The sequence below is a fragment of the Lipotes vexillifer genome, unplaced genomic scaffold (genome assembly GCF_000442215.2).
Source record: "Lipotes vexillifer unplaced genomic scaffold, Lipotes_vexillifer_v1.1 scaffold434, whole genome shotgun sequence".
Classification (NCBI taxonomy): domain Eukaryota; kingdom Metazoa; phylum Chordata; class Mammalia; order Artiodactyla; family Lipotidae; genus Lipotes; species Lipotes vexillifer.
This window is the reverse complement of record NW_006797498.1, coordinates 510,914-534,642: the sequence shown is the minus strand read 5'-3', so window position 1 is coordinate 534,642 and position 23,729 is coordinate 510,914. Positions and strand designations below refer to the sequence as shown.

Genomic DNA, 23,729 nt, shown 5'->3' with positions numbered 1-23,729 from the left:
CCCTCAGTAAGTCTCTCTGCCCCGAGTAACATGGCTGTGTTTGAACCATAGAGATGAACCATGGAGGCCAGTGGAGGACTGACGGAAAGAGAGGCATCAAGCGGGGCGGGGGGGCAACTCTTTGAAAGCGGAAGGTAGTGGTTGGGAGGCATTACGAGAAATAATTGCTGGGGAGAGCAAATAGGTCTAAATTTCCCCTGTCACACAGCCTGACTGTGGCTTATTCTGTATGATAAGACAGCAAGTAAGAAGGCTGCGATGGGGAAATGCAGTCAGTAAGAGGCCGCCAGAGCAGCTGAGCTGGGATCCTCTGACTAGAGGGGCCGCCTTGTCTACATCCTCTCAAGAAGGGCAGCAACGTTCGCCGAGCCAGGAACGTGGCCACGTGGGGTAAGGATAATCAGCTGGCTTTATATGCAAGTCGCCGAGTTTATGTTAAAATTTGTGATTCTAATAATACATTTGTCACTGTAAGGAACGGCACCAAGAAACGGAGGAGAGCTTAAACAAGCTGTATTCGGGGCCGCTCCCGGGCGAGGCTCACTGGCCCGAGAGAAAGGGGCCAGAGAAGTCGCGCCCGGGCGAGGGTTTGGTCAGAATTTATAGGGGAAGAAGGGAAAGGGGTGTGGCGAATCCGGGAGGCCGCAGGGTATCCCTTATTTGGTGGTCTTTTCGGGTATCGTGGCAATATCTGGTGCCGGTCGCATCAGTCTTGGGACCGTTAGTCCCGCCCCTCGAAAGGCGGGAAGGCTGGGCCGGGTGGAAAGTCCTCAGGTCAGTTCCTGGAACTGGGTGGTCTGGAAAGTTTCGGTCTGATGCAACCTGTGAGTCAGATTGCGTTCCCCTGCCTCGGGCCAGTTGGCCTTACAGTTACTATATTAACATTTACATTGTATAGTTAACGTTTGCTTAAAAATGATTCTGTGCGGGGTTTCTAAGTGCTTTACATGTACATTAATACATTTAATCTTCACAGTAGCACCTTGAGGTAGATAATTATGATCCCAATTTACAGATGTGGAAATTGAAGTGCAGAGAGGTAAAATGATTTTACCAAGTCACACAGCTAGTAAGGGGTGAAGCTGGAATATGATAAAAAGAGACTCGGAAATTCTTGTCAGGGTGAATCCTTCTAAGATTAGGGTTTAGACAAAGATTTAGCTGTGATGCGTGTTTCGTGGGGCCGTTCTACCTAATTTCCACCAATCAATGATAAGGAAGGCTCTGCTGGTTGCTAGGATGGGTGGAGAGTAATAGTGGGGATGGATATATAAACAAGTATCAGACAAGGTCTTGCGTCAGTGAATTTATACTTTTTGAGAACGTCCTATAGTTCTGGGTGGCTCGGCCCAAATTCTGTTACGACTCTTTGCTCTATGTTGTGATATCGTCTTGTGCGATACTGTAGCTACTAGCCACATATGGCTACTTAAACTTAAAATTAAAAGCTTAATTCCTCCGATGGACTAGCCACATTTCAAGTGTTCAGTTGCCACACGTGGCTAGTGGCTACCATATTGGCCAGTGCAGATATAGAACATTTCCGTCATTGCAGAAAGTTCTATTGGAAATGTCATTTGACTTAACCCGCCAAAGAGGTCAACTAAACCTGCGTCTCTTGCCTTCTTTTTCTTGCTCTGTTTCATGTATGTTATGCTTGGGAATAGCTTCTGACTCCATTAAGAATTTAATCAAAGCCATTACCCAGAAAATACACCTATGCAATTATGCACAGAAATTTGCATACAAAACTTTGAGTGGAATCACAGACTTTCTGTGTAATCCACTGGTGCATAGCAAATTTCCTTAAAGCTTAGTGCCTTAAGACAACATGGATTTATTATCTCATACAGTTTTGTGGTTCAGGAATTCAGGAGTGGTTTAGCTTAGTGATTCCGGCCCAGGACTCCCGTTAGACTGCACTGGGGTTGCATGATTTAGCAAATAAAAATATAAGATGCTCAGTTAAAATTGAATTTTAGAAAAATGATAAATAATTCTTTAGTAGAAGTGTGCCCCATGCAATAATCAGGGCATACTTTTACTCAAAAAATTACTCATCATTCACCTGAAATTCAAATTTAATTGGGCAGTCTGTCTTTTATCCCATAGTCCAGTCAGTATGTCAACTGAGGCTTCAGTCATCTGAAGGCTTTACCCGGGGCTCATGGATCCATTTCCAAGATGGCTCATTAACGAGCCTAGTAAGTTAGCTCTGATTGTTTGCAGGAGGCATCAATTCTTGGCCACATGGACCTCTTTTTGGGCCGCTTGAGTGTCCTTGTGTTGGCAGCTGGCTTCCCCCAGAGTGAGTGATTCAAGAGAGTGCAATACGATTTATGACCTTGGCTTGGAAGTTACACTGTTATTTCTGAACTGTTGTATTGATTGCACAGGGCATTTCTGTTCACTGTGGGAGGGGGGTACGTAACCATCAGGAGGAAGGAATCATGGAGCCATCTTGGAGGCTGGCTCCATCCTCTGGAATTTCTACACAGATGTCATAGAGTGTAAGCTCCATGAGGGTAGAATTTTTCTATTTTTTTCCTCAACGATTGTAGCCCCAGTGGCTATAACAGTGCCTTGTAAATTATAGGCAGTCACCAAATATTTGTTAAGTGAATGAATAAATGGGACTCTGGCCTAAAATCTCTAACCTAAAAGACTCCTTTGGTTCTTAAAATGTTTTGTAGAAACAAAAGATGCTTTTCCAAAGAGCTTGGGGATGAAGGGGTTAGAATATAGGTAATAGGGATTTATAAAGAGGAACATCAGTTTAATAAGTTGCCACTGTTTGAGTAAAGCATCCTAGAACTTGTTTGGAAAACTGGGGCTCTTTGAAGAATGCACTAACCATTCTGTCTCTAGACTGCTGTTCTAATCTACAGATCCTGGACTTGAGCTGCAACATTTCCAGCCTCCAGCTAACCCTGCTTACTTCAGACTGGCCTCCACAATCCCAACTGGCCAGAGCCAATTCCTTAATATCCTGTTACTGTTTGCCCTGAATTCAGTGGTTTTTGTATACTGACAGATTCCTGTTTTTTCTCAAGTCTGAAGTTAAGGGGAGATTCTGTCAGCAGCCAAGGACCTCTCTGGTCCTGAACAGGTCTTTTCCTCCAATTGCATGGCTTGTCCCTATACTTGTGCTACTAAATGTATAAAGGTATATAGTTATGCCACCCCTTAGATTTTCTCTAATTATTTAACATGCAATGTTAAATACATTGCACCCTTAAAGCTGTCTGTCTATTTATCTTTATTTCAAAAATCTGAACAAAGGGCCAGCATATACTTGAGTTCAGTGTTTGAAATTTAAATGTCAATAAGATAAAAATAATAGCAAAAAAATAATGTTGCTCATGAATGATCCTGATAGCGGTGGTGTTAAATGAGTCCCAGGCTCTGTGTTAGAAACTCCTTTGTCTGTACATGATTTCCTGTATGTAACCTTTCAGGTGTGCATTGTGAAAAAAGAGTGAAGAGTTATGATTCAGATGCTACGAAGGTTAACACATGCGCACCCGAATACACACAGTTCAAAGGGATCAATGTTCTAGGATAAAAATGGAAAGGAAACTATGAGATTTAATAGAATGTCAGAAAGCGGCTTTTGTAGAAAAGTACCTGGCACAGTTTTGACACGTAAATTACAACTTAAGAACAGACAGGTTAAAGTTTGTCGTAAGACTGTTCTTTAGAGAGAAAAGAGTGAGTAGTAAGCCAAAGCTGGCAAAGATATGAGACAAAAGGGCTCCGTGTGGGTAATAGCAGTGGTTCTCTTCTTAATGGCGGCAGAATTGTTTCATGTTCTGTCATTTTTTGACATCTGCTGGGATGTAAGCTTCCCAAGATAGAGGGCTGTCCTATGCAAAGCCATGGGGCTGTCACCGCTCAAATCACAAGTTATTCCTCAAGTGAATTGGTGGGTGTGGTTTTTGCTAACAGAAGCCACCAGGAAGAGCCTGGAGGGTAAGGAAGATACCACCACTTCAGCATCCCCACACTAGGTGCCGTCTCTTTCCTCAAGATGTTGCAAGTTTGTGAGTTATGAGGATGAAAACAGGAGTCAGTTATAGAAAAGGCCTAGCTGTTTATTTCCTGATGGTTTACGGATGGATGCTCATCTCTTTGCACCTTCTCAAGAGGGTCTGCAAGGCAGCTTCGGCTGCTCTCTGGACACTCATGCAGGGGTCTTTTCGAAGTGCTTGGAGTCCTGAAATGGAAAGAATAGCAATGTCCAGTGAATGAAGAAAGCCAAGGCCCAAGCTGTGCAGCACAGGAAGGCTCCCACTTAGGGTCAGTGCTGGGTGGGGCTCAGGCCCCCATGCTCACGTTTTACCCTAAGAGGTAGGATTTGGATCCACAAATTGAGCATCTATTTTAACACTGAAATAAGGGAAGAGAAGATCCTGACCTTGTGAGCAGTAGGTTTGTAAACAATTGGAAAATCAAAGTCTGTTGGGAATGATGGCTGCAGTGGGATGGAGCTGGGGGTCACCTTACACTCTGGAGAAATTCCAGTATCTAGGGAGCATCAGAGACGATCGATAATGGGGTGCACTACGATTTTACACTACGATTTTACGGCTGACATGGGACTTGGAGCAGCATTAGCTTCTCTTTCTCTAAGAATGTAACAGTGCTCTGGGCAGAAGCTAGGGCTGGTACTCACGTGTGGTCAGCTGTTCTCTGTCTATTAACTCCACATATTGGTAGGTCAGATTGAGAACAGTGGCATCTAAAATCAACAGGAGAGAAAGTTACTGATTTCACTGTAGAGGAACAGGCCGCAGAAAGCAGGTCGGGGCACACTGCACCTGGTAAGAAGTTAAGTGATCTAGCTAGTGAATGCACAAGCTATAGACTCCCTTTGCACCCCCAGGATGATGTGAGGGTGATGTCTATGGGGTCTTGAGTGCCACGTCTGGAAGTGGTCACTCACCCACCATGTATTTGGGAAAACTCACACCGTGTCCTCCAGGGGGCGCCAGGGTTTCAAACGTGAATAAGCTATGGTCCCTGTCTTCCAAAAAGTTACAGTGTAGTTAGGGGGATCCTCTACATGATCCAGTAAGAGTCCTTAGGTTTTAACTCAATCTTAAATGTGGCCAACCAAGTGGGCCTATTTGCTGGGGGCTGGATTAGTTGGAACGAGTTTCATGATAAGACTTAGAATTTCCTAATAGAAGGATCCTCAGAGATTCACTTACTTTCCTCTTTTATTTTATAGATCAGACAAAGAGGCAGCACAGAGAAATTAAGTGACTTGTCCAGAATCACACAGCAGAGCCAAGGGCTGCTGGTCCCCACGCCCACACACTTTCCACTAGTATCACATTGCTGCTAAAGCTCTCAGCTTGAACTGAGCTTAGAAGGTTGACTATGGTTTATATTAAGGGATGATGCAAAGGAAAACACTTAGGCAGGGGCAGCAGGCTTGGATCAAAGACTTGGGGAAAAGAAGCAGCAATGACTTGCAACCAGAAGAAGCATGAAGGACCCAGTAGGGAGAATGGTCTGATGGAAAGAAAGTGAGTGTTGGCAATTCAGAAGCTGTTACTGTAAGTCTGCAAAGAGAACAGGTTCTTTTGAGGGAAGATGTTGTAAGATGTAAAATGAATTCTTTCTGGCTTTCCTGTTTTTCTTTTCTTTTTTTTTTTTGGTCTTCCCAGTCATATCGGCATTCACGCTGGGGTAGCTTCCAGGCAAAGCAAAACTGGATGGCAAAGAGCAGACCTGTGAGTGGAGAGCGTGGACGTGCCCTCACCTCTGAATTTGGTGGCTGTGCTCCTAATCAGCTCCCAGCTGCTGCTGAAGGTGAATGAGTGTGTGTGGAGGATCCACAGGATTTCTTGTTTTTTCTTTGCCTGGAAGAGATGTTTGTTACAAAGAGGGCAACTGAAAGGGGTAGGGGGTAGGGGAGGGAAGGACTGGAAGTTCGGGGTAGCTGATGCAAACTATTATATGTAGGATGGATAAACAACAAGGTCCTACTGTATAGCACAGGGAACTATATTCAATATTCTGTGATAAACCATAATAGAAAAGAATATGAAGAGAATATATATATGTAAAATTGAGTCACTCTGCTGTACAGTAGAAATTAACACAATAATGTAAAGTATAGTTGTATACTTCAGTAAAATTAAAAAAAAAAAGAGGGCAACTGAGAAGCGACACTTTACGAAATTCAGCATCCTATAGGCCCTTTAGATGTGTGCTCACATCTAAAGGAGTGAGCACGCATACAGCCATTAATTGTTCTGTTGGAAGGTGTGTTATGGCTAGTTCATTCTAAATTTAATCAGAGTGGCACTGGGGCTTATAGGGCTAATCAACAGATGAGTTTCAGGAATCGAGAACAGATCCCAGTTGGGACTTGGGGACAGAGCAGAAGGTGGTGTGACAGGATACCCAGAATCACTGCTGTCCTTCCCAGATGGTTCTGGCTCTGGCTGGGATTCCTTGCTATGCTCTTTGCCTTCTGGGATTTGCCTGGACTCTTGGCCTGCATTTTTTTTGGAAGCAGCACCTACTGCACACTCACCAGCTTCACACAGAATTGCCTGTAGAAATCCCTGGCCCTTGGTAGATCCTGACCATCAATGAGATGATCTAATACCCCATAGAGTTCCTGGAGGCCCAGAAAAGGAATGCAGATGATCAGGACATCACGGCAAGCCTGAAAAAGTTTCCTGCAACACAGTCCATAATGTTGGCTCCCCTTCCAGATGGGAAGACACACTGACTGGTTGTGTGTTGGGAAAGGAGCAGTAAAAGTCAGTGATGTGAGGGCTTTACAGTCAGTGCTGCCACCTTCCCAGTTTCAAAGATGGAAGCGCAAACTTGGGAAGTGATGGCAAAAAAGCACCCCGGATGGGAAAATTGGTTTTCAGGTTCATTTGCGAGTGGTGCCTTCAGACCTGGCTTCCGGTCCAGCTAGACCAGGCTTCCCGGCACCCTCTCGGCCATGGGGAGAGGAGGAGGTGCAGGTGTCTGTACAAGGGCCGCTTACAGTTCTAATCCTGGGATTGAGATCCCAGAGGTGGAGAAGGAACGAAATCATGCTCTTTTTTATTTCTTCAGCAAAAAAAATCTTCCACCTTCTTCCTGTTAGGGATGCCAGATTCTCAAATAAGAGGATGGCAGTCAGCCTCACACCATCCTGCTCCTGTGCTGACAGATACATGTTGTGGGTCCTCCACACAGGCCATTCCCAGCTGGTACCCTTACCCTACCCGCCCTTTCCCACTTCCGTAAAGGCAGGCTGGAGACCTGGCACACATTTGGCATAGCCCCTGGGTGTCCCAAGAATGCCTTTCGTTTCCCAGCAGCTCTCTACCCACACGACATGAATTTAGAGCTGGAGACTTGGTTTCTGACTCTGACGAGCTAGTGGGGAAATGTGACCACAGGAGTAATAAACAGGGAGTGCTGGCAGCACAAGGCCGGGGAGGGTGCTTGTTTGTTCTATACTTTGTACAAATTAGCCTGATTGCTTCATTAGCCTGGAGTTATGGGGCCTCTGATCTAAATTGCCCAAGGCCTAGGACTCTTCTCCAAGATCCCAAATACTTTCCAAAGGGATTACAGGAAGCTCAGAAATGTGGGCCTTGTGTCTCAGAGAGAGAGAGCAGATAAACAAACAAGTGCTTAGCCCTACTCTTGTATGTGAAGTTATGGAACTGCCTTGCTTGTTGTCCAGGAGGCTGGGCAGTGCTTTTTAGTAAAAGATGAAGGATGTATGCGATCTGAAGAGGAACCAGAGTATGGCAATGCTTTTTAGAGCCAAAGGGTAAGGTGGTGGAGAAAGATGGCCTTCTATTATCTCAGACACTTTGTTGATATGGTTCAGAGTTCTGGTGGATTTTCTGGAAGTATTCTTTTTTTGGGGGAGGTATCTAGAAAACTAGTTTCAAATACCCGTAGACAGGCAGAGGGATGAGAGGAAAAGCCATTCTGAGTATCAGAATATTATTTATTTATTTAAAAAATTTAAAAAAATTTTTTGGCTGCGCCTCGCGGCATGCAGGATCTTAGTTCTCTGACCAGGGATCGAACCCATGCCCACTGCAATGGAAGCGCAGAGCCCTAACCACTGGACCACCAGGGAATTCCCCAGAATATTATTCAGATTAGCAACAAACAAGGGCCAATAAAAAAGCACTCCTATGAATATGAGGGGGAGAAGATAGAGGAGTTCATTTCGATGGCAAAATAAAATGTGTGAGAAGTGGGCACATACACAAAAATGCCATGAAAAAGGAAGTTAACAAAGATCTTCCATAAAAGAATAAAGATGGCTTGTTAGGAAAAGGCTAGAAAAGTTAATTGAATAACATGAGATGTGACCTCATAGAAGGGAAATGTAAGTAGAACTGTTCTTTAAATGTACTAGGAGTAAGGTCAAGGTATATATTTTAAAGATCTCTTTTTAGAAAAAGAAAGCAAACCAGTAACAAAGTATCTAAAAGGTAGAGAGGTATTTACTTAAAAAGAGTCCTCTGAATTTTCTAAAATCAAAGACCTAATGCTAGGTCAAGGGAGAATCAACCAATTGGGATGATGAAAAAACAGAAAAGAGAAGGGGTAAAGTGTTTTGGGTGCTGGGAGAGATATTAAAGTTTTACTCAGGTGCCAGCGTGGGAAATAGCAGTGAGCAGGTCCTAGAGCATGGGACAGCAGCCAATATTTTCTGTTCTACCACTTTTTCAAAGTGTAGCCGTATTTTTAGATTTTCAAGAAAGTACTTAAATATTGAAGAGAAGAAAGGGAAAACTTAGAGATTACAGAATTGTATGCTTAATCTACAGAAAAATATAGGGGCAAAGTATCATAGTTGAATATATTTGCAGAAAGAGAGCATTATAGGACTGTAAATAGCATGTCATGACTAAGACTCAATTTTTGTCAAACTTTACGTTTATGCAAATGTGATGAAATTGATACCTATTAGGAATGCGAAAGGTCTAACCTAACAACCAGATAGACTTTCGTTTTTTTTTTTTTTTCTTATGCATTAAGACTGAGAAATATTCTCTTGACCACAAAACTTGTAGATTGACTTGTGATTATTGGAGGCTCAGATCCAAGAGAGTTACTATCATTGGATCAGCAATAGTCCAGGGAAACCTAACAGGTGGGGCTCTGTAGGGCTGACTTTAACCCTTTGTTGTTAAAGATTGTCATCAGTTATTTGTGTAATGAAAAAAAGAACATCTTCATTATTTTACAGAAGATACTAAATTGAGTGAGAGCCCAGTAAGTATTTTTGGGGACAAGATGAGAATTAAAAGTAAATATTGGTACACTGGAGAAAATAGTTGGAAACCAGCAGAAAGCTGCCCTCAAAGGCCAGGTTTAGGCTAGTACACAAACAAGAGAAACTAAAAAATACAGTGCTGGAGGACGATTGACTGAGGGCGAGTGTTGCAGACTGCAGTCTGGAGGTTGGTGTAGTTAATAAATTGCTAAAGAGTCAGGAAGAAAGGGCAAGATTAAAAAAATTTGGAGTGAATAAATAGGAAAAGATTGGATTTGAGAGGCAGTTTTTCTTTAGATTCTATTCAGTACTTCTCAGTTCTCATTTAGGGATACAACACAGTCACTGGCTTGTAAAATATTTAAGGAGCTGAAAAATTAGGTTTATGGTAAATAATGAAGGAAATAAGGACTTTTCAGTCTGGAGACTATCAGGTGAATAGGTAATTTAATAAAGGCTTAATGTTTAAGAAGGATGCATTGGAGGAGGCAGCCAGAAATTTCCATCTCCTCTGACCACATAACGGGAGCAGGCAGGTTTAGATCACAAAAAATAGGTTTAAGTTAGATATGAAATAGATTTTTTACATTGATGTCAGTGAATAAACCAAAACGAAATAATAAAATCTGGTTTCCCAGAAGGTATAAAGAAAAATGACCTTCCTTTGCCTAGGATTGTTGTTGACTGATCTTTTTTTGCGGTACGTGGCCCTCTCACTGTTGTGGCCTCTCCCGTTGCAGAGCACAGGCTCCGGACGCGCAGGCTCAGCGGTCATGGCTCACAGGCCCAGCCGCTCTGCGGCATGTGGGATCTTCCCCAGACTGGGGCACGAACCCGTGTCCCCTGCATCGGCAGGCAGACTCTCAACCACTGTGCCACCAGGGAAGCCCGACTGATCTTTTTTGAAATGAGGGCTATAAACCATGTCAGGGGTTGACAAATTTTTTCCATAAAAGGCCAAACAGTGAATAATTTAGACTTTGTGGGCCACACGGTTTCTGTAACAACTAATTAGCTCTGCGGGATGAAGTGTGAAAGCTGCCATAGATAATATGTAACCAATGAGCATGGCTGTGTTCCAATAACACTTCATTTACAAAAAAAGATGCTCCAGGTTGAATTTGGCCGATGAGCCGTGGGGCAGTATACTGACTCCTGGATGAAATGAACTGCGTGAGCATTTTGAGTCTTTGAAATCTTGCACGTGGAAAAGGTAGTGTTGGAGGCAATAACATCTAGCCCTGTAGGGAGTACTGTCATAGCTGTGTACCCCCAACAGCAGACTTTCTTTTTCCTTTTTTTGAATTTTTGAACTTTATTTATTTTTTATACAGCAGCTTATTAGTTCTCTATTTTATACATATTAATGTATATATGTCCATCCCAATCTCCCAGTTCATCCCCCCGACCCCCTGTTTCCCACCTTGGTGTCCATACGTTTGTTCTCTACATCTGTGTCTCTATTTGTACCCTGCAAACCGGTTCATCCCAACAGCAGACTTTGAGATGGGGATTTAGGTGTAAGTCACTTATCTGGGAGGTGAGCCCAGGAAGCATGATAGGCAAGAGAGGAGAGCTACGAAAGGGAACATTAGTGAGTGTGGTACCCCTATGGGCAAGTGGAGCACCGTCCTTCTGAGGGGTGAGGAAGCCAGGGAGTTTATCTACAAACTCTCTTTTCTTGCTGTTTGAGGGTCCTTTCCCAACACATCCGGCCCACCTTGCTCAAACCAATCATGATTCCTGGGCCAGAGAATACCCTCAGGCAGACACACAGGAAGCCAACAGGCTGCACAGGAATTGAACAGGTGACTTCTGGGGCAGGTAATCTCCGGGGCAGGTGATCTCTAGGGCAGGTGACCTCTGGGGCAGGTGATCTCTGGGGCAGGTGACCTCTGGGGCAGGTGATCTCTGGGGCAGGTGACTTCTGGGGCAGGTGATCTGTGGGACAGGTGATCCCTGGGACAGGTGACCTCTGGGGCAGGCCAAGGCATGCAAATGGACACCAAATTGGTCTGCTACAAGCACTACCTGAACCTCTTTCTGCTAAAAGCACTACATGAGCTCACTTCTGGGGCAGGAAGTTTCCTGAACAGGCTCACTTACGTCTTCAAAGAAGGTTCTTGTTTGCAGCACTATTTCTTTGAAGTAGAAGCTTACATCTCGGTCTGTGAGCAGCTCCAGGATCTTTTTTAGAGCCTTCAAGCTTTCACAGATGACCTTGGTGCGGGCCAGGTGATAGAGGCCTCTGACGATAGATTCTAACATTATCTGCTTGTGCTTCTTTACTATTTTGAAATTAAGGTCTCTTAATCTCGAAAATTGTTCTATGTGTATCTGGAATAGGGTAGGAGACCCCAGATAAGGGGATTGACATTCTCTTGGGGTCACATGTCCTTCAACCCAAGAGCCACCACTTCAGCGACTTATTTGGATTTTCACTTAATTTCTATGCAACCACAGGGTGTGGGTTAGTAAATAATTATTTTAAAATTCTACTTAGATGAACTATTTTGTGTCCCCCCCCGCAAACTCCTTTTACCTTGTGAGGGGCTCCAGAAGTGGTATTACCGAGCCCTCAGATGGCCATTGGCCTCAGAATGGCGTTGGAGTCCCAGGCACTCTGATCCATCAAGATCAGCACATCCCGTAGATTCCCGTGCTTCCAAAGGATTGGCTCCTTCATGAGCTGAAAGTGACACACTTCTCCCTTTTAGTTCAGGGAAGGGCCTCCCTTCAGGAGAGTTCCAAAGGCATTATAGCTATGATTAAAGAGTAGGGCCCCAGCTGATTGTGGGGCAGAGGAGGGAGCCCTCGGGTGAATTCAAATGTCTGGCAGGAACTAAGCTCTAGAAGTGAGCACCCCAGAGGTCAAGGTTATGTGGTGATGAGAACCAAAATACCTAGTTAAGAAGGTATTTCTAATCTAAATGGAAACATGGAGTGGGGAAAACAGGAGTTACTGACAATTTCTTTCTTTGCATTGGCTGGGTCAGCCTTTATCCCAGAGTTTGAAAGGACCACAGTATATTTGTTGGTTGCCTTTTGTTTTGTCCCTTCCAGGTTGATTCTTACCCTTCTCTGTCTTGGGAGTTGATGTCTGCAGACCACAGGGCAGGAAGAGGATGAGGCTGGGTTCTTTTTCCTCTCTCTTTCTCCCTCTCTCTGCTCAAGTACTGTGTCTCTGGCAATAGCTGGATCTCTCCATTGCCAAAGATCCCAGAGAGGGTCCCTCTTCCGTGGTTTAAATTCCCACTGAACTCCTGAGAGAAATACCCGACTGGGTCCCAACGAGCCTGCTGGGATGGCTGTGCTCCCTTGCCTCAGAGAAGAAAGCTGCGCCCGTTATCCGGTAGTTCTCCGAGGAGGAGGTCAGGGACGGGAAGAGTTGTTCCGTGATGTCCGGAATGAGTCTCTGTTGCCATGCTGCCATGCTCCTAGAAAACCAAGCCTCCCACTGTAGCAGAGACTTTTTTCTTTCTAAACAGTGGAAGACACTTTAGTCTATTTCTCTATCAGGAAACTAAATTATCCAAAATGGAATGTTAAAAAGGAAAGAGCACCAAGGCTTAACTTTATATTAGCCTATCCAAGTGCCCGACTGAAGTGTAGTTTGCCTAAAAGTGTTCATTGTATCACTATTTTCTGCAGGGTTGGTGAGTTTGGGGCTGATCCTACTGTCTCTTCCCAACCCCTTTGCTCTTTCTTCCCTGTTTTTTTCTCCTGGACTCTAAGTTCTTACTGAATCAATTGCTGTCAGTGAAGTTGCCTGCATTGCATTTTTACTTTGTCTTCAGTTTTTTCCTTCGTATCCAGTTCTAGAATATCTGCACATTACCTGGCCAGTGCACAGATTCCTATGTGGTGCCTACTGGGACTGCTGAGGAGGGTCCACATGTTGTCCCCTTCGTCAGATTCTTTGGCCAGCCCTTCTTTTGTGGCCTGGGCCTGCACACACTTCAGAGTTGTAGTCGAGAGCCTGAAGGAGACAGTTGGCACCACAAAAGTAAGTCAGTACCATGCAAGGAATTGTGAATCCCCAAGTCCTTAATAAATATCATCAAGCTGTCTGTATTCTGTATTTTCACTTACTATATCTTGGGGCTGTATATTGATATGTGTGGATCTGGTTACTTGTAAACACTGTATTCTACAGAATAATATAGCACATTTTGTTTCTTTTTTAAAAAAATGTTCCCTACAATGCTCACTCACTCCTGGATGAATGGAGGTTGTTTCACTGGTTCTAAAACAAAATAGCACCTTGGAAATCAGAATGCATCTCGCAATGGATAGTGCGTTGCAATTGTTGGCCAGACAGTAGTTGTGATGCAGTTGCTATTGCCTGTGTATACAATGTGTGTACATGCGTGGATTTAGGTATGGCTCTTTGCGCTGTGGGCATTTTAATAAAGTTACATGTACTATTGGAACTACATGTGCTGAGCCTAACTGCTATTTAAAATGTCTTTAAAAAGGTTGATTTGGGGGCTTTCATGGTGGCTCAGTGGTTGAGAGTCTGCCTGCTGATGCAGGGGACACGGGTTCGTGCCCCGGTCCGGGAAGATCCCACATGCCGTGGAGCGGCTGGGCCCGTGAGCCATGGCTGCTGAGCCTGCGCGTCCGGAGCCTATGCTCCGCTATGGGAGAGGCCACAACAGTGAGAGGCCCGCGTACCGCAAAAAAAAAAAAAAAAAAAAGGTTGATTTGACATCGGAACAAAAAGTTAATGCAAAAAAACAGGAAAGCAGAGCAGTGTGATAAAGGATAACTATACCTAATAATCCTCAAAGAGCTTTTTGGATCAATATAAAATGCAAATTTAATAGTATAAGAAAGCACTGATTCATGACTTAATTGGGACTCTTTTTTTTTTTTCCTTTCTCAATGTTACACGCAATAATGTTGCTCCCTTCACCTGGAGAAGTCTTAGATTTGAGGAAATGTGGTATTTATTTTTATTTTATATTCTTTCCTTGGTGGCCTTGAAAATCACAGAATTCCAGCTTTCCTTGAAAGGTCTCAATGAATGAAAACAAAGGAAGTGGATTGGGCCCTCTAGGGAAGAGGACATAACTGCTTATTCATTGTATGACCGTTCTGGGCAACGATGCCAGGTACCCAGGGAAGAAGAGCTACGAGGCTCAAGGATGGAGGGGCCTTGTTTCTTCACGGGTAGTTGAGGCTGTGCCAACCCCTTCTGGAGTCGGGTCAGGACTGCTCTGGAAGTCCCTCTCCGCCTGGCTGTTTACCTGCAGGGGTCTGCGATCTGCTGCTGCTCCCCTTGCTGCGTCACCCGCGGCGGCGGTTTAGGGTTGACGTGGGCATCTTCTGGTCCAGTGTGCAGCTGACCAGCTTCAGGAAAAGGGCGAACAGCTTTGGGTACAGGCCTGCTACAGGGTTGCCTGTCGACACCACTTCATAAATTGCACAGGCCACCTGAGGGGAGAAAGGACCCTGTGGTCAGGCAGGGCTGATCTTCCAGTTAGTTTTCTCTACAAAGGATTGCTTTCCAGGTTGACCACACTTGTGGTAAAAGCACATAGAAAAGGGAGGGTTTATTTGTCTGGAAACTCCTTAACTCCTGCTGTGTTTCTCTCTCAGGGCTGCCATGTGGGGCGACTCCAAACTCCAGGGGGCACCAGTATTGGGGTCTTTCAATAACAAGTGGATATCTTGAAGACTAATTTGGAAATACAGAGACACAGATTTTCTTTGGGCTGTTGAGAAATTTCCTTCTGAACATGATCAGCTGCAGACAAAATCACTGCCATATTCGTCCAATATAAACTGGAATTGATTTAAAACCGGGGTATGAGAGGGGAAGAAGTGCGATTAATGCTATATCACCCCGTGCCAGGTGGGATGGAATGGGGCAGCATCCCGGGCGGGTGGCAGGTTGTCCAACTCACGGAGATCGCCTCTGTCCCTGCGAGGTCATCTTCTAACTCCTTCTCCAGTTTGTCTATTAAGGCTCGCAAGAGTTTGCCACTGGAGTCTGGGTTCTCAGCCAGAGCCTTCCACAGTGTCTTTGTGTCCCTAGGGAAGCATGGCAGGAAGCCGATAAGGCTCTACTCCTTGGGATGTGAGCTTTTTCACCTGACCCACTCTAAAACCACATTATGACTAAGCACAGTTGCAAGGACAGATGGACATGCCAACATGCCTGGGGATAATAAGGATGTTTTATTTAACAATCTAGCATTCTGGCCTTGGGTTGCTGAGGTTTGTTAATGTCCATCAAGACAGAAACCTCTCATATAGATTCATTTTAGTCAACCAGAAAGGGAAGAAATATTCACTTTCTAGTACTTATTCCTATTAAATAAACACACACACACACACACACACACACTCACACTCCTAAAACTCTCATCATCCAATGAGGACATATATTTGAAAAATACTTGGAAAACCATTACCTGTGATTCAAACACCATTTTTGAAATTATTCAGGTGAGGTGTTTTCAACTTCTGTTTGCTATCTTTCTCTCAAACCACAGATTCTTCCCCAATACCTTACAGAGTGGCCTTCCCTAGGAAAAGGGACCAACTCAGTTAGAATCTACCTGTCAAAGGGCAGAGGGTTCTGTAGAAGGTTGGCAACAACTGCATCCATGTGAAAGCTGGCTATTTGGGAGATGGCTTCCAGCATAAACTGAAAACTTTCCTCCTTTTGTCTGAGGACTGGCATGTGATGGTAAGTTATGCCCAAGATCTCCAACAGCTAAAAAGAAAAAGCCAAATCAAACACTGAGTTGCCATTTTTCCTCTACATGGATGGCTTAGGTCATGTACAGTCAGCATAATGTAGGCGGTGGTTGATGAATTAGAAATAATGTTAAAACAATTGATTCTACACATGACCTATCTCTTGCTCAGGACGATTATTGATAAATTTGGCATTTATTCTTAAATCAATTTAGCAAACATTTAGCGAAAGGCTGCATTATGCCAGGTGCTGTGTTGGGCACTGTGGGGCATTTACCAGGGATGAATAAGATGTAGCCCTTTCTCAAAAGGAATGGGTGGTCTCATAAAGGACATCAGCCATATACCCAAGGGCTGTGCACAAGGCTCTGTATGGCAAATGGTGTACAAGAGGTACAGGACTGATAGGGGAATCCAGAAGTAACTGAGGTTACTGTGGAGGGACATCTGGTCTGGGTCTCAAAGGATATATAGCAATTCCAAAAGGCAAGGTGGAGATGGTGGGGAAGGTCATCCTCATCAGAAGGAAGAGCACAGGTAAAGATGTAAAAGCAGACACCATGAGAATAGAGCACAGGGGGTTCAGAGAGCAGTGAAACTAATCTTTATGGTACTACAGTGGTGAACACATGTCATTATACATTTGTCAACACCAAGACTAAACCCTAACGTAAACTAAGGCTTTTGGGTGATTATATGATGTGTCAATGTGCATTCATCGATTGTAGCAAATGTACCACTGTGATGTGGGATGTGGGTAGTGTGGAGACAGGAGGTATATGGGAACTCTGTACCTTCAGCTCCATTTTTCTGTGAACATGATGGCTGTAAAAACATAAAATTTATATAGAAAAATGGCATGAGAGCATGGTAGAGGCAAATGTGGAAAAGGTTTATGGAATAGGAGAATGGTCCAGTTTGGAGCAAAGAAAGAATGAAGGTGATAAAAGGAAGATAACTTGATAGGAAAGATGAAGCCAGATGCTAAAGGGCATTGAGGGCCACCTTTCTGAGTTTGGGTGTTAATCTGTGTGCAGTAGGGAATGATATTACACATCTGGCTTTTGACATGGGTAAGGGCATGTCTCCATGCTAAAGAACGTTTGCTTCTAGTGGAAATTTTTCCCGCTTACTTTGGATAGACACTTTTAGGTAAATATAATACTTTCTCAGAATTATAATTCCTTAATCATAAATATCCTGCAAACATGAATACCACACAGTCCCATTTCAATGATTCTTGGAGAGGATTTAGGTCCCTATTGTAAGCCTTTACTTAGCATGTGAACAACTTCCCCTTTTATGCTAAACACACAAATACATGGACATTCCAAATTTATTAACCTTTGATTGTCTCATGACTGGCATATAGTATGTACTCAATGAATGATTTTGAAAAAAGCTGATTGGATAGTAATTAGCACAGAGGTCATTTCTAAAAGTCATGCTTTGGAAAAATTTTAAATTTAGGGTGGATGATTCTGGGCTATGGGGACCATAAGTTCCTCCTCCTGTTCCCCTTGGAAAGCCTTTATTGAGTTAAAGATTCTTTTCCTCCTCAATCTCTGAATTGCTGGTGTTCTGTTTCTGACTTTAAGAGAGAGAATAGAGTATCTCCATTTGGAGCTCTTAACCAGGCTTCCTGAATTTAAACCCTGTTCTCTCTGCTTAACTTTCCAGTTGGGAGGAGGGACTGAGACTTTTCTTTTAGTCAATTCCCCAATGACAGCCTTCTTTACCAGAAAATACCTAAGGGGTGTTCAAGAGCAGCTCGCAGAGTGGCAGTGGGATTAGAAAATTCTCTTGGCCCTCAGTGGCCATCTTAAAGGCATTCGTTTACAAGGTGACACTCATCCTTGCAGACCTCACAACCCAGTTTTCCATGATCCACATGCCTCTGACCAGAGAGTGGCAGTCTGTAAAATTCTTATCATCACAGACTAGAGAAGCAATTGAGTCAGGCTAGACAGGCACTCAGTGTGAGCCTGGCTGTTCACACGCAACTTGGGTCTCTGTTGAGGCCTCTTGAGGCCGTGCGCATTCCCGCCTGTGGCCCATCAGAGGACCAACTGAGAAGTGGCGACCTACTTCTGGTATTGGCATTTCAGAAGTGTTAGAATTCTGCTCAGTTGTCAGATTGGCTCTTGGTTCACCTGATCTTCTAAAGCAGCTCCCTGCTCCTTCAGGGCAGCGATCATCGAGATGCCACATGCCTTTGTGCATGTGGGGTTGAGGCTCTCCAGACCATCCAGGGTTTCCCCCAGGAACATGAGCATTTCTTCACTTGGGATGAGTCTACTGACAATCTGAGAATGAACCAGAAAGACTCATGTCATCAGCCACCTCACTTCATATCTGGACACCTATTCTTGGTTTTAGGATGGGCTTTCCACAAAGTATGTGACTGGGGCCATAGAAACCAGAGAGAATACTAAAATAGGACATAGACATGACCTTTCAACTTTAAGTAAACTTTCCTTGAAGAGATAACTTTCCTTGAAGTTATCTCTTGATCATTTCATTATTTATTAAAATTTCACGCCTGCCAAGGCAATTTCCTCTCCGAACCTGAAGTTACATCATACCCCATAAAGGAAAAATAATGCATAATGTTTATATGCCATTTTATATGTTGTAAAGTACTTTCACATACATTTCTTGTATCACAGAAATAAGTCTTGTGTCTGCCAAAGAATAGCTAGGCTTGAAAATTCAGGAAATCTATCGCTGTGTACTAAGTGCTGTGCTAAGTACTCGGTGCCTCACAGTATCCATACAGAGGGTGAATTATTATTATTATTTTTAACATCTTTATTGGAGTATAATTGCTTTACAATGCTTTGTTTCTGCTGTATAACAAAGTGAATCAGCAGCTATACATATACATATATCCCCTTACCTCCTTCCTCTTGCGTCTCCCTCCCACCCTCCCTATCCCACCCCTCTAGGTGGTCACAAAGCACCGAGCTGATCTCCCTGTGCTATGCAGCTGCTTCCACTAGCTATTTTACATTTGGTAGTGTATATATGTCCATGCCACTCTCTTACTTCATCCCAGCTTCCCCTTCCCCCTCCCCGTGTCCTTAAGTCCATTCTCTATGTCTGCATCTTTATTCCTGTCCTGCCCCTAGGTTCTTCAGAACCATTTTTTTTTTTAGATTCCATATATATGTGTTAGCATATGGTATTTGTTTTTCTCTTTCTGACTTACTTCACACAGAGGGTGAATTATCATGAATGCTGTCTTTTGCTTTTGCATGTTTCAAGGTCAAGAGTAGTCAATAAAAAGTGAAGAAAAGAAAAACTTTGCAATTTTGGTCTCTAAACAAGAACTATACACAATGTTTGGTTGTATATGTCTCTCCGTGTGTATGAATGAAAAGGCAGGCAGGGGAGGTGAAAAGTTAGAAGTTTGAATAAAGTCCAGGAGCATTATCTGGGGCTTTAGCCAAGCAAGATGGTCATGATTATGAGTTTGTGGGTATGAAAACATTTCTATTCACAACCGACTTCCTCCAGTATTAAATTGCCCGATGATGTTTGGTAGACCCATCTTTGAGAGGAAATGAGTTCCTTTTCAAGAGTAATTGCATATCCCAGCCGGTTTCTGAGTTACCATGGCTCCAAGATCAAGGCCTAGACTCGTGCCTCTGTTCTGTATAACACGAAATGCATGCCTGGGTCCAAGCTCAACAGTTATGGTTTTTTTTGTTTTTTTTTGTTTTCATATTGGGATGGATATTGGTTTAGGAAGAAAGGGAATTCATGTTTTTGAGCACCTCTCATGCATCAGACACTTTCTTAGGCATTTGACATATGTTCCCTCCCTGTCCCCCACGGGCTTGTATCCTATGTCCTTATCACCTTCTCATCCCCGCTGCTGCCTCCTTAGTCCAGGCCACCTAATCCATATGTAGATTCTTACAGTTTCCTTCAAACTAACCTCACTAGTTTCACTCTTGCCAGCCTATAGTCTAGTCTCAACTGGCAGCCCGATGACCCTTCAGAAAATATAAGTCCAATCACATTCCTTCTCGCAGAACCACCACTAGCCCATAAGGAGCTTTTGCAAATTAGGAAAAGTGCCCTGTTCTCAAGAGAGTTCTCTGTTATTGTCACAGTGACTGAGTTTGTTGGACCCTTTACTGCCCTCTGTGGATAACTGCCATAATACACATATAAACCTATAATGTCCACGTTAGGAATGATGCTGCCTCACACAAGGGTGCCCTTGTACATTTCACAGCTGCCACAGTGTACCTAGTGGTCTTGACTCTTCTGTTTAAAGCCCTCTGCTGGCTTTTGATTCCAATTGGAATAAAAGCCAAGATCCTTAACAAGTCCTGGAAGGCACTTCAATCAGCTCTGGGCTGTCTCTTGGATCTCATGACCCACTTCTTTCTCCACCTCAGGGCCTTTGCACATCCTGTTTCCATCTGCCTGGAATGTTCTTTTCTAGATGTCTTCATGGTTCTCCCTTTCAGAGAGGTCTTCCTAGGGGATCACCCCTCCCATACTCTTTATTTCTTTCCTTGATTTTATTTTTCTCAGTTGTCACTACCTGACATCATATTTATTTGCCTGCTCCATCTACTAGGATGCAAGCTCAATGAGGGCAGGCGTTCCTATCCTTAGAGCCTAGAAAAAAGTGTGGCATGTGGTAGGTGCACAGGGCATATTAGGCGAATGAATAAATGAATGACTTGATCGACCAGTCCTCACAACAGCTCTGAGAGGGAGGTTATGCATTTTTTTTTTTTAAGATGAGACTGATCACCCAGTGCACACACTTCAAGCAGTGCACACAGAGTGCGTCTGATCGACCCCAAAGTCCTGTTCCTTCCATTTCACCCCACTGTCTCCCTCACCCTGGAGAGGGCCACTTGGTTCCCCAGGTTTCCCAGAGTATGAAATGATCAGTAGCAGGTGTTGCCTGTGCACATGACCCAGAGTTAATAAATGAGTGGACAAAGGTCTTTCATTCAGCTAGAATGGCTAGGCTGTTGCCCTCCTGGGTAGCAGGGTGTACACAGCTGACTCATTTGGAAATCAACCCGGAATCATCCTTACATCCCTTGGCCAGTCCTCCATATCTATTACCTTTGCTATTTTGGAGGAAATCTTAATCTGGACCTGCACATCATCACATTGCAGCCCTTCCTGCAAATCCTGTAGTCTTTCCATTTCCAGGCGAATGCCTACAATCAACAAAGGGTGACATAGGAGTTCAAAGAGCTGATAGGGGTTGAAGAAGCTGTCTGTATTTTGATGTGACACTAATTCAGCTGCTGGATGCCTTTAACAAACCCACTAAAGCCTGTCTGATTAGATGGTGAGCATAAGATCAAACACTGATTGAGTAGTTTCTGCATGCCAGCAGCATGCTAAATACTCTGCACGTAATGATCTCATTGCTCCTAAAAATGATCTGAGGTTATTTGCAGTTGAGAAAGCTGAGGCAGAGAGGTGTAAAGCCATTTGGCTGGATCACGCAGTTAGTAAAGATAGGAGAGCTGGAACCTGAACCCTGGTCTGACACCAATGCCCAGGCTCTTACTCCTCTGCTATACTGCTGTCTCTGTTGGAGCTCTGCACTGAGCCACTTTGGAGGAAATGGTAAGGCAACCATTGTAATAGGAACATCAGCAACTGTGTTAAGTGACTGTTGATACCAATTTGTAAATGCAGACCTAAACGGTAATGATATTCTGTTTGTTGTTTGAATGGAGTATAGTAATTGTGGAAACCCACACCTGAACCACTCTGGAAGGCAGCCTAGCCAATGGGCAGACGACCTGGGCTCAAAGTCCAGCTCCACTGCTTTCAATTGTCCAAGCAACTGGTAAATTTCTTAACCTCAGATCCCTCATCTGCTTTAACAACTGACTGAACAACACCCATGAGTATTAAATGAGTATTTAATTTAGTATCACACTAGTTACTTGTATCTAGTAAAAAAAATAATCATCGTTTTTCTCTCTCTCTACAATATTTATTTGGCCAACCAAGAAAAAGGGTTAACGTGAATAATGAAGTATGGGATTTCTTGTTAACAAAGAATATTTAAGGACCTGAACTTTGCATGTTTCAGGAAAATAAAGGACACTAAAGGGAGAATGGGTAGAACAATAATAGAATTCTAATTCCTTTCTTCCTATGAGTTCCCTCTCTGGCACATTTCTTCTCTTACTAAAGTGGTCCTTTAGTTCTCACTTCCTTAATTCATTTTTTCCCCCCTGGCTTTGGTAAAAGCATATACCCTTCATGAATTATCTTCCCATATCCCAAGGGACTGTCCCTTGACTGTACCATAGCCCAAGAGACCTATTCGGGCTCTGTTGAATAGTTTGGCCTTTTTGACTGACTCTACCCTCTGCCCCCAACCAAATCCCACCTTTTGGCTCAAAAGCTTTTGCACAGCAAACCTAACATACTTTTCTTATGAGAATCTTAGAATTATAATATCTCTGTGCTTCTAGCATCAGAACAGTGCCTGACACATGAAAAGTCACTCAAGAAATGTTTACCGAGTACCTAAGAGAATGAAGAGCCGAGGGTGGGCATGAGCTGCAGTCAACTTGGCTGAGTGTTCCTGGCTGCACCTGGTCTGTGGAGAACTGTGCATATGATGCAGGGCCCAGCTCGGCCAAACACCTGCTTATTTAACCTGGATTTAATCAGGAAGCCCTGAGTGTTGGTTTCAGCCTGAGACTGATGTTTTAAAATTCCTTATATTTCCTGCATTGACAGTTACTCACATGTCCTGGCAGAGCAGACAGAGGTCCTGCTATGCAAGCTGGAAAAACCTCCACAAAGTTATCTCTCTTAGGAAACTCTGAAAGGCACTTTAGCACCATAATAATAGTGCAATTTCCTCTGGAAGAAAGTCGTGTGATAGAGAAAGCTTTGCTAATATGCCCAAATGCTGTGTGATTTAAATCGGACTCTCTCAAAACATTTTACCTGCTTTAATGACTCTTTTTTACCTGCTTTAATGACCCTTTATCATGCTCTGGTGTTATTATCTTTATTTTAAAAAATCAGAAAGCAGAGCCACTGAGGAAAAAGGATCTAAAAGAGAGACAAATTGTGTGACATAATTAAGGTATCAGAACTCAGAAATGGCTGAACTGGGGGAGGAGAAAGAGAAAGTGAGAGAGGAGGAAGGAGAGAGATATAGATGGATGAGGAGAAAAGCTGAGAACAAAAGAAAACAGGTATCTTCTCTGCATCTGTGAGTTTCACATCCTTCCCTCACCTTTTATGCAGAACAGACTAATAGCCGAGCTAGCAGCCGCCTGGCAGATGGAGGGCAGGGTGTCACAGGAGTGAGGAACCAGGAGGCCGAGGAGTGAGCCGATTTTAAAGTTCTCTGGTGCCTGCAGGACAGAGGGGGACCCCAAGGTGACGGGGTGGCTTGACGATGTCCCAGGATAGTCCCAACGCTGGATATTAAGTCCCTTGTTCCTTCCGTGCAGGCCCTTAGAATAGAATGGAATCTCGGACTTTAAGGGTGGTGGTCAAGTAAGCGAGCAAGCGAGCAAAGACGCTCTAGGTTAGGACAGACCTCGCTGGTGGTTCTCCGGAAAGACTCCACCTGGGACTGGAGATCCGTCACGCACGAGTTTTGGATTCCAGCGGCCTCAGAGGTCCCTGCTGTTAGCAAGCAATGCCATCCATCCATTTTAGGGGCTTCCTTACCTCACTATCATTTGTCAGCACTTTCGCGGTGATCTGGAAGGCTCTTTCCGTT

At 43.9% G+C, this 23,729-nt stretch overlaps 1 protein-coding gene across 1 annotated transcript in view; it reads right to left on the bottom strand.

Moving 5' to 3' along the window:
- Positions 1-4,109: 4,109 nt before the first annotated feature.
- Positions 4,110-23,729, bottom strand: part of MROH2B (maestro heat like repeat family member 2B) — a 63,691-nt gene continuing 44,071 nt past the window's right edge. Inside the window, 17 exon segments of the mRNA XM_007469657.1 lie at positions 4,110-4,216; positions 4,676-4,741; positions 5,771-5,870; positions 6,551-6,685; positions 7,019-7,174; positions 11,372-11,545; positions 11,799-11,954; positions 12,588-12,702; positions 13,104-13,244; positions 14,518-14,563; positions 14,566-14,704; positions 15,178-15,304; positions 15,835-15,992; positions 18,130-18,282; positions 21,077-21,174; positions 23,235-23,355; positions 23,678-23,726. Coding sequence (XP_007469719.1) covers positions 4,110-4,216; positions 4,676-4,741; positions 5,771-5,870; positions 6,551-6,685; positions 7,019-7,174; positions 11,372-11,545; positions 11,799-11,954; positions 12,588-12,702; positions 13,104-13,244; positions 14,518-14,563; positions 14,566-14,704; positions 15,178-15,304; positions 15,835-15,992; positions 18,130-18,282; positions 21,077-21,174; positions 23,235-23,355; positions 23,678-23,726 — 2,041 coding nt within the window.